At 32.4% G+C, this 15,728-nt stretch overlaps 1 protein-coding gene across 1 annotated transcript; it reads right to left on the bottom strand.

Annotated features, from left to right (window-relative positions):
- Positions 1 to 2,525: 2,525 nt before the first annotated feature.
- LOC140043258 (FAD-dependent oxidoreductase domain-containing protein 2-like) lies at positions 2,526 to 14,554 on the bottom strand. The gene is made up of 10 exons (XM_072087764.1): positions 14,229 to 14,554; positions 13,500 to 13,685; positions 13,026 to 13,277; positions 12,401 to 12,688; positions 12,056 to 12,216; positions 11,662 to 11,827; positions 10,144 to 10,268; positions 9,806 to 9,916; positions 8,317 to 8,419; positions 2,526 to 4,310 (listed from the first exon to the last, which is right to left on the bottom strand). The coding sequence occupies exons 1-10, from the start codon at positions 14,552 to 14,554 to the stop codon at positions 4,100 to 4,102; spliced, it is 1,929 nt and encodes a 642-aa protein (XP_071943865.1). The 3' UTR covers positions 2,526 to 4,099.
- Positions 14,555 to 15,728: the final 1,174 nt, after the last annotated feature.

The raw sequence follows: 15,728 nt of genomic DNA, 5'->3' as shown, positions 1-15,728 counted from the left end.
CCTTAAAACCTACACATAAATATTTGGAAACAAATAAAGTGTGGAAAAAGACTATTTGATGTTATTTTCCCTGATGTTATGTAGTGCGGCGTCACCCAGCACTTCCGGACTAAAAATCTACCCACAGTCACAGTAATACATGTTTTTTGTATATTTTGTTTATATATCTAACAGAAACCACATTCACAGTAAGACAATTGCGATTAAAATGGCGACCAAAAATGGTTAATACGTACAGTATTTACAATATTCTCAAAGTACAGTATTGCAATACTATATAAGTTTTATTCTCCAAGGGCCCATAAATTTACCTACTTGTGTTAAACCAAGGACTCATAAATTTACCTACAAACTGGGAGTCTGAGAGATTGGAATGTTCCATTCATCGCAAATCAATACATTTGTATAAACGTATATTAAATCTATCAAAATAGTATTTTTTAAAGAAAATCGGCCTGTCTTCAACATTATGATACTGTACTCGAACTGTTCAACCGGTTTTCAGCTATTAAAAACAATTATCGTAGGAGGAGATAGGAAAATGCAAAGCATCCTCGTATTATTGTGTGCAGGTATTTTTCATGAAGACATCCATAAGACAGTGTATACCACGATCGGAAAACACCCCTATTTGGGGCAAATCGTTGAACCCAAATTCATTTTAATCGTCAATTACTAATTATCTAACGCAATTTAATTAGTAAACATGGTTACATCAGCTGGTTAAAATCAGTACCGAGATTCTAACTAACTTTATATACCATCGAGTAAACATTCTAGAAATAACGCGCGATTTACCGTATTTTGGCCTTACGTAAATTTATATATAGATACTGCGCTTGTCGATTTAAACAGAGTGAAATATACCCATGATAAATTACTAGATGTATTATTCTGAACCGCATTAATATATTTTAACCACAATCCGTTTAGGGATATATCAGCTTTTACGTCGCTTCTTTATCATAATAGAAATAAAAATATTAGGCCTACACTGTGTCCACCCTCAGAATACGTGGGTTGAATTGCTCACACTAATCTCAGTCGGTTGTTTGTAGGCCTACACTATTATTTTTGTAACAAAAATAAATTGTGAAACAAACTGTGTAGAAAATAATTATGGAAAGGGGAAATATGTAAATAGGAACTAAAAAAACGATTATTTGAATGCACCGCGCGGCTGGTTTGAAAGCCTTGTGGCATTCTGAGACAGTGCATTAGGGGCTCAAGAAGTAATTGTAATAAAATATTAAGTTTTAAATAATAATTTAGGCTTATTATTAAAGAATTCAACAATGATCCTATTTAAAAATATAAATTATATTGTTTTAGGTATTAATTTCTAATCACATTTCCTTAATCATGAATCAATAAAAAACATTGTGTTTGTATGTAAACATTGTTTCTATATTATGCATTTAATTTACCACCAAGACCGGATTTAATACTTTCAATTTACTTTGTGTAGTGGGCGATAATGTTCTTTGACATTCTTGTTTTTTTTTTTTTAATTCTCTTCTTGTTAATTTTCCAGGAACACTGTTCTATAGGATATTATCATCAATGATAAACAATGACTGACTTTGATTAATACCACTGACTGCAATTTCCAAGAATTTTCATTTAATTGAAAAATCTGTTATCAGTGATTTAAAAACATGGACTGGCGCATTATCCATCTTTTACACAACATTTATCTGATTTGGCAACAAATGGAGCCTAATGTCAAACAGTGTTCTGGATCCAAAGACAAGAACAACAGTAGTCTTTCAAAAATACTACACTTAACATCAAGTTATGTTTAGTTCTCAAAAGAAAGCAGTTCAACACCATAACAAACACTGCGATAAGTCAAATAACTATATAAATATCATCATAAAATATTGTACAACTTACCAGAGGGTTTTATAAACATACAATTATAGATTCTAAAAATATGTACCTTATACAAGGTTGATGGTATTTGATCGGATCTTACTCTGAAACGAATTCGAGGTATTTTAAACCAATAAATTCGACCATAAATGTATGCTTTTACCTTCATCATAAATGACGACTGCGTATATAGACAGTGGTACAATGCATAAAGCCAGTATCAGACTCAGCATAGAGACAGTGTCACAATGCATACAGTTACTGTCACACACAGCTTAGAGGCAGTGTCACATTAAATAGAGACAGTGTCACATTGCGTAGATACTGTGTCACTCTCCGAGTAGACATTGTTCCATTCTGCATTAAGACTGTGTCACAATGCGTAGAGACAGTGTCACGTCACTACGTAGAGACAGTGTAGCATTCTGTGTAGAGCCAGTGTCACACTGTGTATGGACAGTCAGACAGGCAAAATCAGTGTCACACTGCGTACAGGCAATGTCATACTGTTTACAGACAGTGTCACTTTGTAAAGATGGTGTTTCTTTAACAGATACGCGTACTGAGCATAGTAAAGACATTTTCACAGTGTAGAAACAGTGTCAATACGGAGTCATGAACTGCTAAGCAATCACACACTTTAAAGCAACTTCTATGAAGTTTATAATATTTATTTTGACCTTTTATATCTCAGAGGACAGCAAGGAGAAAAAATCATTAAACGCTATCTCACATGGTTTTGCTTTTAGAAACAACTGCTGTGGGCCTATTAAGCAAGCTATACATTAACACATGTCTTCGTAAAAATTGAAACATGAACACATTCAACCAAAACAGCAAGGAAAACAAATCAATTAATCCATCTCACTACATGGTTTCTGCATTTAAAAAAAATGTTTTTAACCATGATTTAAAATATCAACCAATCAATTAAACTATTAAAGATGAAAAAGTAACTATCTCGCCTAAATGTCTCTTTTCCTTCCATTCAATTCATAAGATTGAATGAATTCTCAGAAATATTTCATTAGCATTGACATATATTGTATAAAAAATACAATAAAGAATAACTTCCAATAGTAAAGGAATTCATACTGTTTTTTGACAGATTTCCTAGTTACTTATGCTATTTTTTTAATTCAGATAAACCTACAGTAGCTAGTTATAGGCCAATTTTTTTTTTCAAGTTTCACAAACATGGCTACTTATTTTATGTTTTAAATTTTAGATAAACCTTGAGAAAGATAACTCTGATATGTTTCAGATGAAACTGGCTACATACTGTGCTATGATTTTATTTAGATAAACTTTGTCAATTCTGCTATGTTTCAGATAAACCTAGTTTACTTGTGCAATGTTTTCTGATAACTCCAGTTACTTGTGCTATGATAAACCTGGTTAATACTTAATGTGCTATGTTACAGATAAACCTGGTTAAGTAATGTGCTATGTTTCAAATAAACCTGGTTAAGTAATGTGCTATGTTACAGATAAACCTGGTTCAGTAATGTGCTATGTTTCAGGTAAACTTGGTTATTAGTAATGTGCTATGTTACAGATAAACCTGGTTAAGTAATGTGCTAGGTTTCAGGTAAACCTGGTTACTTATTGTACAATGTTTCAGATAAACCTGGTTAAGTAATGTGCTATATTACAGATAAACCTGGTTAAGTAATGTACTATGTTTCAGGTAAACCTGGTTACTTATTGTACTATGTTTCAGATAAACATGGTTAAGTAATGTGCTATGTTACAGATAAACCTGGTTAAGTAATGTGCTAGGTTTCAGGTAAACCTGGTTACTTATTGTACTATGTTTCAGATAAACCTGGTTAAGTAATGTGCTATGTTACAGATAAACCTGGTTTATAGTAATGTGCTATGTTTCAGGTAAACCTGGTTACTTATTGCACTATGTTTCAGATAAACATGGTTAAGTAATGTGCTATGTTACAGATAAACCTGGTTAAGTAATGTGCTAGGTTTCAGGTAAACCTGGTTACTTATTGTACTATGTTTCAGATAAACCTGGTTACTTGTTTTAATTGGTGAATATCAAGTTAAATTTACTTTGGACAGAAGTCATCATCCATATAAATAAATAATAATAAACTATAAAATAAAAAACAAACTGGCCTTAGATTTATAATTGTACACTAGTGCAAGTGTATCGACACTTCAAAATTAATTGAACCAACATTCAATCCCTTTATGTTTGCTAACGCTAACATCTCATTTCATCCCCGCATAACAGTTTCTTGCGTAGCATTAATGATTTTGTTCCTGGTAACCCCTGACCTTTCATGTAGTACTGCTTACACATGAGTGGCACTTCGGTGTACATTAACGCGCTCTTAAAACAAAAATCATCAAAGAAATAGCGAATATCTTGACCCATACAATTCTCAAGGAATCGACGAAGAGGTAAAATGTGGCTGAAAAAAGATAGAGGATAATTAATATAAAATATAGATGTAGATATTGTACATATTCAGTGCAAATATATTGTACATATTCAGTGCAAAATATATACTGAATGTATATATATATATATATATATATATATATATTTCATTATTAATTTTTTATTCCCATTTATTATTTCAGTAAGTTATTTTTAGTTTTGTCATTTCTATAGATCTTTCCACAAAAAAAAATCATTAAGAAAAAAATTCGGTACATACTGTACTATACAGTACATATACAGAAAATCTGTAATTTTGGAATTTAAAAATATATCAGGTATGATTGATTAAAAGCTATATTGACCGTATTTTTATGATTACAAGTAAAAACCATACACATTTATTTTGATATATTGCTTTAAAATGACTAATGTGAGTGCAGTTTATGTGAAGAACAATTTATCGTATCTAATAAAATCTTGCAAAGTTTCATAAAAAGAAGTATCTTACATTTTTACTTGGTTTTATCATGGAGGGCCTCAATGGTTTTATATGCATTATGTAGCGATATATTTTTATAGTGCAGTCTTTTCTATTGAGATTTATACACCCTCTAATGGCAAACGCTAAATATTAGGGAACCCGTAAAAGCGGAGAAGTTGATCCAACATTGGGTCTTTGCTTGATATACCATTGGACATGGAATGGGAAAATTTTATAGAAACTCCCTTGGTAGGAACCTGCAGGAATAGGAGAACTAACATACGGTACCGGTAAATATTAATAATTTGTCAAAATAGATGTCAAAAGGGAGAGCGCGCGTCTTAAATTCACTGGATTCGTACCAGTGGAAAAAAGTAGTACACAATATTAAAAATCTCACACTAACTCCACAATTTAAATGTCTAGCTATAAAATAGAACAGTAGTCCTATTTAGATGAAATAAGTATTATCACTACTGTGTGATACTACTTATTTATTATAAATTTTACTACTAGTTATTTCAAAAAATATTACAGCTTCTATCGTTCATGTACTATAGGGACTAATTCTATTTTTACCCCTGTGGAAATCTATGTAAGTGATTTTATTTTCTTGTCAAAGCTTATCAGAATGGTTGTGTCTTAAAAATCATGTTAATGCTATAACAGATAAAACTACTAAGTAGCTCTATTGGGATTTGCCGTTTTATTAGATGATTCTTAAAGAAAAATAAATTAATACATTTTTTTCAAATTTGGTTTGATGTGAATTACAAAAACTTCATGAAAACAGCTATAACTCCAATGTCATCTTTATATAGCTATCCATTAAATAAATAGAAAATTCCAGTAGGCCCCTTGTGTTAACAATTAAACAACAATAAACTATAATACATTTTTCTTCTACAGTAGCAGGTGGCCAAGTATGTCAGTACGTAATAACATATCAGTTGTTTATCTTGTAATAATATTCATCTTAAGTTTCCAATATTATACAAAAATAAGAACAGAATTATAAACTATCTTTAGTTTGAAACGGGTAAAATATCGCCATTTTGGTTTTGAATGTAGCAGCCTACTTGGAAAGGACAATGGCCGGAGTGACAAGACTCTCAGTTTTATTAGGACTATACAGTGACTACTACAGCAGAAATGTATTTCTTTGGTGATTAAGTATTACTAACAAGATTATAAACCCTAAAAATAAAAACAAATTGATAACAATTATTCAAAGTTAGTGTACGAACAAACATGACCTAAGGTAAGAAACGTAAATAGTTGATTAAATCGTAATTGTCTGCAGTGTGATATCCTAGAGATAAGCTTTAGAAGTCTGCTAGAATAGGAGACATATTAACATGTTGTAAACTATCAAATCTTTGAATAGAACAAGATAAATTACATAAACGCAAAAAGCCAAAGGGTTCATATTTTGAAAACCTTAGATGTGAATTTTATGTTGAAGAATCTTCAATTTTATTTTAATGACAGTCGAGAAACAGCTGGAAAATTACAGGTTATTACCCAAAACCTTTCAATAATGTATAGTTATTCATTCATTTGATAAACGTTTTTTTTCACAGATAGCTTTTTATATTTTTCTTTACATCACCCATCTTTATACTTATAAAGAAGGTAACAATTCCACTTAGCCCAATGTATGAAAATTGAAATACATACTGTACTACACAATTATAGTAATGTAATAAAAGCATTAACATACACATGACTATGTCTTCAAGGTACATTAAATTAAATATTATGAAATAACATAATTGCATATAAAGATTTACATATAGTATTATATTAGTAAAGTTGAAATCGTTTATACTGTAGTGTAACATAGCTATGTATGTATTCCAGGAATCATAAGCGGTCTGGTAAACGATATATAAAATGTTACTGCAACTTAATAGAAAACATAAATAGAAACATTTCAATTGAGGTTCAAAGCTGCTCCTGTTTAAGTGCAAATGTGCATTCACACACGGATCAATTAGGAACGAGAGGATTCATTTGCATCAAACACATTTGTTTTGATTGCTCACGTTTACACAGAAGTTGTACACACATGTTATTAAGTGCTACATGCGTGACATGGTTCTGCATCATCCAAGGGGCAAGCAGTATCAGAAATATTTTAAATGCGTTTTTTTGGTGTTTTTTTTTTGCAAATTGACGTATCAAATCAGGGTTAATGAGGGCTAATGACAACCATTTGACAAAAGACTGTCCTGATGACGTATCTGTTCCAAACACACAAATGCTTCAGTATGCGATTTGTTTGGCAGTTGACATGTTACAAATGTTTAAAAACGAGAAAGTGGAAACGTGTAAAGATCTATGTTATGTACTGTAACAAGAAACTGTTGCTTTCAACTTCTTTTCACTTTTGTAAGTTGAACTAAACTCCCAGGATAAAAGGTGGCATAACTACCGTATAGATGTGCCGCAGAATATGCTTATCCAGCAAGTGGAATTATTAATGATATCTAAACGGGCATATACTACATCTATTGTGTTAACTTTAAAGGAGGAGAACCCTTTTTGGTTAACCCTGGTGTCCGGGTTTTGTTGCAGATGGATGTGTTGAAAAAATATACATAAAAGAAAGTTTGCTATTAAAATTCTACAAAATATTATTAAAGAAAATAGAATTCTTGATGAGATATTACTTTCATAAACACGACATCCATATCATATTCATTATTTAAACTCAGAATCTTGAAAACAAAATTGATATCAGATATTATGTAAAGAAAATGATATATTTTTGCTATCCCCTCCTAAAAAGGTAATTGATATCCTTCTGACCTTACAAAATGACATCAATTCTTCGAAAGAATAAAATAGTTAATATAAGCAGAGAAGATAGGTTTATGTTTAAAACTGTTTTTGTTTGATCAAGGCGTGAATAATAAACACATTAGCTTGAAGGTGCAGTAATATAAAGCAATCCTTACAAAACAAATCTTCTTTAAGAACACCTGCCGGAGACTATTCAATTTTACTTTTATATTATAAATAAAGACAAATTCAATGCCTCAGGTTGTCTAATGATAAACAAGTATGTATTAACGAATGGCAAAAGAATTAAAAGAAATAATTTTGTATTGCTGATGGGCAATGATTGTAACTTAAACATTGACAAGTTTTGTTGTACAGTATTTAAACAGATTTGCCTAACAGATTTTGTACAGTGTCAAGTGATAAATAAATTATAGTCAGCTTAAAAAACTAAATACACGTAACAAAAACATTCACCTTAAAGCACTGCCTTCCTGTTATATTGGGGGTAGTATAATACAGAGGTTTATGGACAAGATAATTTGTAAGTAATTAGGCCTACTGTAGAGTATGTGAATTGACAATTTTTGTCTTACGGTATATATCATTAAATCTTTTTAGCAAGTTTAAAGAGCAACCTTTACCTCTAAAACCCAAACTGTGTGTTAATGAAGCCCACAGCTTCGGCAAATTCCTTTGCCTTCACCCTCCCTCTCACATCCCTTCTCTTACACTTACAGTTATACCAAAACTGAAAGAGACATACCTTTGAGGTGCAGAGAAGTCTGTCAGAAAGTCTTCAACCATATGGTGAATTCGATGAGGTGTTGGAAGAACTTGCTTTTCCGTTCTCGTAATCATTTCAAATTCTATAAACAAAAAAAAGTAAATAAATAAAATTCAATCAACTGAAAACAGAATAAAACACAAACAGATTTTTTATTCAAGAAAGAACATTATAATTTATCTTCAGTTTCATTTTCCCAGGGCTGTGTGTGTTTGCAATCTCTTACTGAATAGCGTGCATGCAGTTGTGCAAATCAAAAACCCCAGACTTTCTGATTGAAAGTTTAATCTGGTCTTATTACCAAGAATAATATACGAGATCTGGGCCCACGCACAGAATCAAAAGATTAATTTACACAATCTCAGCTGAAATACCATATAACGTGGATTACAGTAATTAATGGTTTAGAATTTATAAAGCTCAACATAATAATTAATGTTCAAATTTAAAACTAAACTCAACATCAATTTTATAAAACAATAATCACCACTATTGAGTTTATGTTTGGAGAATTGTTTAAGCCATTTATAAAGCGCTAATCGCACAAGACTAAATATTTTACATGAGCATTTTGTTAACTGTAGCATGGAGGAAAAAATAATATTAATATTATTATAATATTTTTTTCCTCCATGACTGTAGCAAGTAACTGTTACACTTTTGTATCGGTTTAGTTCTTCCAAGAGTAACTAGCAAAACCTAGATAAAAATACTTGATGTATTGTATTAAAAACATGACAATTTAAAATCAAACTTTGTATAGGCCATTTTGTAGTTTTAATAAAAGTTATTACAAAATCTTACTGTATTTTAAAAGAATTGGCATAGTATATTTGTATAGTTAAATATTTTCACTATAATATTAATTTCTGTTTGTAAAGCTCTGTCAACACTATCAACCTAGTTTTACAAAGAAGTGTGATGCGCCCAAATATGTAGACAGAGCTTTAAATATTATTTAAACACAGGTTACCAAATAAAATATTTTTAAACTGCTAAGTAGAGCAGACAATGTGCTAGTCATATCCGCTGTCATAAAGACAAATTAAAGATAATAAATACACACCGTATAATATTTATATACTCATACATAATTCAAAATGATTTAAAAATGTCAAGGGCATCACTAGGAACGAATTTAAATTTTAGACTTGATGACACTTTTAATAATAATTTAAAATGGATATAAATAATTTGAAAATATTCTTTTTACAGTGTCACTATTATGGAAATCGGATGAGGGTGCCTAACAGAAAAATAATTCTTTGCAAGTGCTATATTATAGATGGCGCTATTAAATTATTTTAAATGTTCAACCAGCTTCATTTTTTTCATTTCTAAGATTAAAGATAAATTGTAGGGCCTGTGTATGCATATATGCATGTGTATTAGTCAAATAGACCTAGGTCTATTCTATGAATACTATACATGAATTAATAAAAGCCAAATTTGGCAAAGGCCTGCTGACCTGTTGGCAATGACTGGTAATAATATAACACTGGATGCAGAAAGTTAGACTGGTGAGCATTGGCGGGGTCTCCAGTTGATCTCTCGGGTTTAAAGACATCTTTTCCTGGACCTAGTATTTAAAACAAAAATTAAAAAACACACCATAGTGTGCATGAGAAACAAGTTTTCTGCTAATACCGTATTAGTACAACATTATTATTACTATAATGCACAGTTTCTCAATATACATTTAGACGTATGTATACACAGTAGAAAACACCACCTGACAGACTATCTGAATTAATCTCCAAAAAAACACTGTGTCTTGCTGTTCAAGCCATGCCGTCAAGACCTTACCAGAGTAATCCTTTCCATACTCCATTGACAGCACAATAACTTTTGAAGCATTCCTGCCACTAACTTCTGGAAGTTTGTGAAGAAGCTGCAGAGGAAACTCTTCTAGATAATCATAAAGGCCATTCCTGAAAATACGAAATAGCCCACAATATTAAGGGGGAACTGGTGAACAATGGGTGCAAAAGTACAATCCCAAGTACAACGTCAAAATCAAACTTATACAGCACCTTTAATTTTGATAATAACTATTACCATGGGCCTAGAGTAAACTTGTACAAGTAGCCTAATGTGGCGATGTTCAATCCTTGAATAATCATTTTTTAAGTGAAATCCAAAAATTTTAATTGATCAACTTCTAAATAATTCAGTGTTCATTTTCATTAGAAATGAATTCATGGAAAATGGAACTGGTCTAAATAAGGAAATTCAACTAGACTAATAGAAATATGAGTGTGTATAGTCTATAGAGTTTAATTTAATCAAAACTAATGGGTGAACTAGGCCAACACGAAGCTGTGCCTGGTATAAAACGAAAGAGGTGCTTCAAACGGCATAATTGACTGGCTGTTCAAGCAGCCATTGGTAAAAGATGTGAAACTTAAGCCCCTTTCACACAGAGCTGTAAGACGGTAATATTGCGGTAATTCGCGAATGCCGGCTTATGTGTGAAAGGGTAAAAACCCCTTAATGCCGGCTTCCGTTAGACCGCCTCTGGACCTAGTAAAATTGCGGTAATATTACCGTCACGGTCGTAAGCCTGATCTGTGTGAAGAGTCCACGATATAACGCCTGCTTACGCAGTGAAGCAAGGATAAATTCGGGACATTTTCCTTGATTGAGAAAGACTGTGGCAATTACTTTAGGCCAAATTATTAGATTATATCCATTATATATATATATATTTTTAGGTTAGTTTGTAAATAATACAATGGAAGAATACGGCCAATAATAATAAAAATATAACAGATGTTGGTCCAAAGATTATTTAACTTGCTGTAGCGTACGTAAGCCTAGGCCCTAGTTAGCATAGTTCTAGCAGGAACATCCTCCGGTGCGCGCTCCCGGTGCTAGCTCATAACAGCTTCTGATAATTAAATTCGCGTGTAGGCCTAATAGATTTTGTTTCTGTAGAATGGCCATCACGATCGGGCAGTTATTAGCACGGAGTGGCGTTGGGCAAAAATATAAATTTTATGCATCGTAAATAAAAAAACTAAACGACGGACACACAAAACAACATCAGCAAACAAGTACGCGCATGGCATGTTGTCGCCGGCGGCAGGTGCCCGCCATTTTTTTTCTCCTCAAAAAGTGCGACCTCTATTTTATGAAGACAGTAATCTTTAAATATTGCGCCTTTCCACTGTGGCCTTTCACACAGAAGACGGTAAAATTACCGTAATATTACCTTCTGTGTGAATGGGTTTAGACCGGCAATAACGCCGGCTTGCTTACCGCAATATTGCCGAAGTTCTGTGTGAAAAGGCCTTTATAGATTTTCGTGGAGCTTTCACTTACTCGTGAAGAATGATGACATCTCCAAGTTGGGTAAACATTTGGTAGATTCCAGAAGCTTCATTGGCCCGTTTGATAATGTTGTTGATCAGTTCACTGATTGGATGAAAGGTAGACGGCCAAGGAATGTTGTGGTAGCGGTATTCTAAAAGATGATGCAATGCTCGAGCTGAATGAAAAAAAAAAGAATTATACAAATAATAGGCAATTATTGAACCTTTATAACGGAGATAAGCTGGGAATACATTAGTTTAACAGGGGAAGAGTCAAAATGCAGTAATTTCACTCTTCCATGGTTTAACAGATAGTTTTACTTTATCCATGTTCTACTGTTTATTGATTTATATTACGGAAAATATTTCTACACTACGTAGGCCTAGTAAAATAACAGCTTTACCAGAATAACGGAAGCCATGTATAAATCCCCCAGCTGATTTCTTAAAATCCAGGCTATGTGACGACGTCCCTATCACAAACATGTCAGCTACATTCTTTACTTCATATGCTGCATTGATAGTAGGATATTTTCCGTTGGCTGTTGGTTCCGGACTGAAAGTTCTATATTATACAACAAGTTTACATTTACTCAATACTCAAAAGTTCAAATATCCAAAAAAAAAATTCAATTTTTTGTTATACTAAAATGTGTCCTTAAAAGTTGTGAGCGAGTAAACATAATATACATTTTAGATCTATATGTATTTGCAATTAATTTATTTATTGAAACAATTTAGTAACTTACGAATTAAAAACGTTAAAATCATACAAAAAACCAAGACAACGTATTACGTAATCATATTCTTGTCTCAGAGAATAATTATCATCTATTTGTTCTATCAGTTTGTGAAACACAGTGTGGTTTACAGTCGTGTAGTTTGAGTCAATCTCAACACCCAATTGCTCTTTTCTTACAATCCCTAGCTTTCCATTTTCCTCGTTTTTCATTACAACAACCTCTGCCATGCTTGCTTCCAGAACGCCATCAAGAGATTTTAGTTGATAGGTGTCTAACAATCCATTATTTACAGCTCTGACAAAAAGTATTAAAAAGTAGTAGTGAATTATTCTAAAATCCCATTGGAAATGAAACAGAATCTCACTGGGATATATCAATATTTAATATCCATTTCAAATAATACTTACGCAAAGGCGAAGTATAAGTAGATTGTTTAAAAAGATCAATCTCATTATTATAATTTACAATATCGTCAAACTTTGTTGTATTATTTGTCTGTCAATTGTTATTATATTAACTTATCCACTGCTGCTAAAATCGACATTACAAAAGCAAGTGGTACTTTAGATAATTTTCAATATGTGTCTGGGTGAGATCCTTCCATGGTAAGATAAAAGAAGTAAAAACAAACCTCAAATCCCCAACATAATGGGTTTCCCATGCAAGTTTAATCCGTGATCTTGCCATCATATGGATCACGTTTGTCGAAGCTACTATATGATCAGCAGTTTCAAATGCAGAGTTTCCTCTTCCCAAGATCATCACTGATTTTCCTTCGAAATCATCTGTATTTATCGACATGTCTTCGTATGAATCGGTATGTTCCATGCCAGCGAAATATGGTTTATTCGGAGTTCCTATCCCCGTTCCCATTATCATTACCCTACAAAATATAATTATAAGATTAAAAAATGGTTCACCAAAAGTATTAAAGCTGCAAATTTATTTTAGTTATAACTGAGTTTTCTGGAGTTGCAAATACCGTGTTATTATCTAGTAGTTTAAAACTGATATCATTACACGTAACGTTGTTCACATTGTAATCGTTCGTAGCGTAAAAAATGCGCTCCGTCTTCGTGTGCACCAGCCTGTGCATATAACTTACTGACAAGAGTATGTTTTTCCATTCTGATCGTCCATTAAGAATACATCTAGGCCTTCACTTATTGTCTTCTTTCTAATGTTACGTATTCTTGTATTGTATTGGATATTGAGCTGGAGCTTGGTTGCATAATCATTTAAGTACTTCACAAAAATATCAGCTTGGGGAAAGAAATCTTTGGAATAATATCTGAAATAAAATATACAGTAAATATCTTAATTGAGTATTTGGTGAAAATGGAAATGCGTGGATAGAGATGAAAAATGAGCTTGTTGGAAAAGTCTCCAGCCGGTTATTAAAAGAGTAGCACATTGTCGGATTGAAATTGATAGAGAACTATTTAAATAAGATTGGGTTGGAAATAGTTAGGTCTACTTTGCCAACTGGGTAGCGATCGCTTTGCCTTCCATAAACCGATTTCAACAATACGACAAAGGCTGTTTTATGTTAACTTTTTCTTTAAAATGCGTAGCAGTATACCATTAGGCAAAAATTATATTTTTTAAATTGATTCTTGTTCTAAAGTTGTCCTAAAATACAGTACTGGAGATTCATTGTTTATGCACTATAAGAATTTACTATAACTATAAGTTATTTATATACAAAGTATATGCAACATTTCCACAAGATCAGATGTTTGTCTCATGGATCGAGGAAAACATACAGTACATTGATTGGTTTAAGTCATTGCATCTGCTGCTACTGAACATGTAAATATATATATATACCTACCTCATCTGAAGAGATTCATCATCGCTAATCAACGAGTTCCAGTCATGACGAAAGTTAAACTCTTTGTTTGTCTGTCCAGTATGTCGTTTATTAATACTAATAAGTTTACGATGTCTTGGATACTTCACATAAAATGATCCGCTGACATTATTCTGCTCAAATATCATATAATCACGATTAGATCTTTCTAAAAAATATCCCATCTGTAGTCCGCTTGGCCCAGCACCCACGATACAATACTGGTGGTTAACATGTTCATCACTGGATAATACACATTTGGCTTGAATTATTACCAAAATAAAAAATACTTCTTGATATAAATTCATCTTGATGACCTCGTTAGTATGCAACAATATATGTAAATGATTTTTAGTTTCTAAACAGACAAAACAACCGATAATTTAGTTGGTTATTTATAGAAATGGGATAAAGTCTCGAACCAACCAGAGTTTGACCAACAAGTATCACGCTATCTCTTTTCATATGTTTTCTCAGCTTCAACCTTTGATCAGATCTTGATGAAAGTATTTGTTATTTTGAATATGGAATCGGTGTCACTGAAAGAATATAATCTACATCTGTTATAATAATGTATTGATCGGTCACTAGTTTATGACCCGGTGTAATTCGGAAACGGAGGTCCATAGTTACAAAATCAATTGCATAAATAAGTTCAAATAAAAAAGGCAAATACACACAAACAAAAAAAATCGCTATATGCCTATATAAAAATACGACATATCTTAACGAAAATCCACCGGAACTCAACTAAAGAGCTGAATTTTTGTTAATATAGCTGCATGTTCTAATCAAAAATTGCACTTACACATTGAAATATGAAACGAAATATTTTCTTCAGGACCTATAGCCATAACATGATTGAAGACCAGGTAAGAAGATTTTGAAAATTGAGCTGCTATATTATAGGTCTCTGGAAATTGCACTTTCAAAATCAAATAGATTAAGTGCACTGCAACAAAACCACAGCTCACGTCTGCACTTCAGCCGTGGTTAATTGCGTATTTTTTATTCACTTCCAGAAATTCCCCTAAATAAAGGGTGTAAAAAGTAGGCTATAGTGACAAGGGGAGTATGCCGAAGAACCTATAGAAGCACGGTCTAGAATAGTGAACTAAAAGATGTTCATTTTTTCCTGATTTTTTTTAGTATAAAACCTTTTTCGATTTAAATTGCTCTTCGCCTCCTGAACGGCCATGAGATATGAAATGTGAATGATATGCAGATGTTGTTAATTGTGAATGAAATTATATTCCCCCTGGCCATTTTTTTTCTCTTTTTTTTTAGCCTTTCATTGTTTTTGGCTGTCTCTAAAAATCTACAAAATGCGACTTATGTCCGATTTCGCTTGCATGTACTGTGCCACTAATGACCGATTTTTATAGACGTTTCGGTATTGTTGTGCCTAAGTATTACCTACAATGCCATTAACGTAACGTAAGTTTAAAGTAAGATCAGGTACTTGACCTCCCTAATCGTCCT

Source organism: Antedon mediterranea, chromosome 1 (assembly GCF_964355755.1).
Source record: "Antedon mediterranea chromosome 1, ecAntMedi1.1, whole genome shotgun sequence".
Classification (NCBI taxonomy): domain Eukaryota; kingdom Metazoa; phylum Echinodermata; class Crinoidea; order Comatulida; family Antedonidae; genus Antedon; species Antedon mediterranea.
This window is presented reverse-complemented; position numbering and strand designations above follow the sequence as displayed.

What these genes read in the sequence shown, in the direction of transcription:
- LOC140043258 (XM_072087764.1), bottom strand. Translation starts at nt 14,554, where the DNA reads ATGAATTTATATCAAGAAGTATTTTTTATTTTGGTAATAATTCAAGCC. An exon ending in ACATGGCTTCCGTTATTCTG is followed by an intron (nt 11,828 to 12,055) that starts GTAAAGCTGTTA and finishes TTTTTCATTCAG; the next exon opens with CTCGAGCATTGCATCATCTT. An exon ending in GTATGGAAAGGATTACTCTG is followed by an intron (nt 9,917 to 10,143) that starts GTAAGGTCTTGA and finishes TTTAAATACTAG; the next exon opens with GTCCAGGAAAAGATGTCTTT.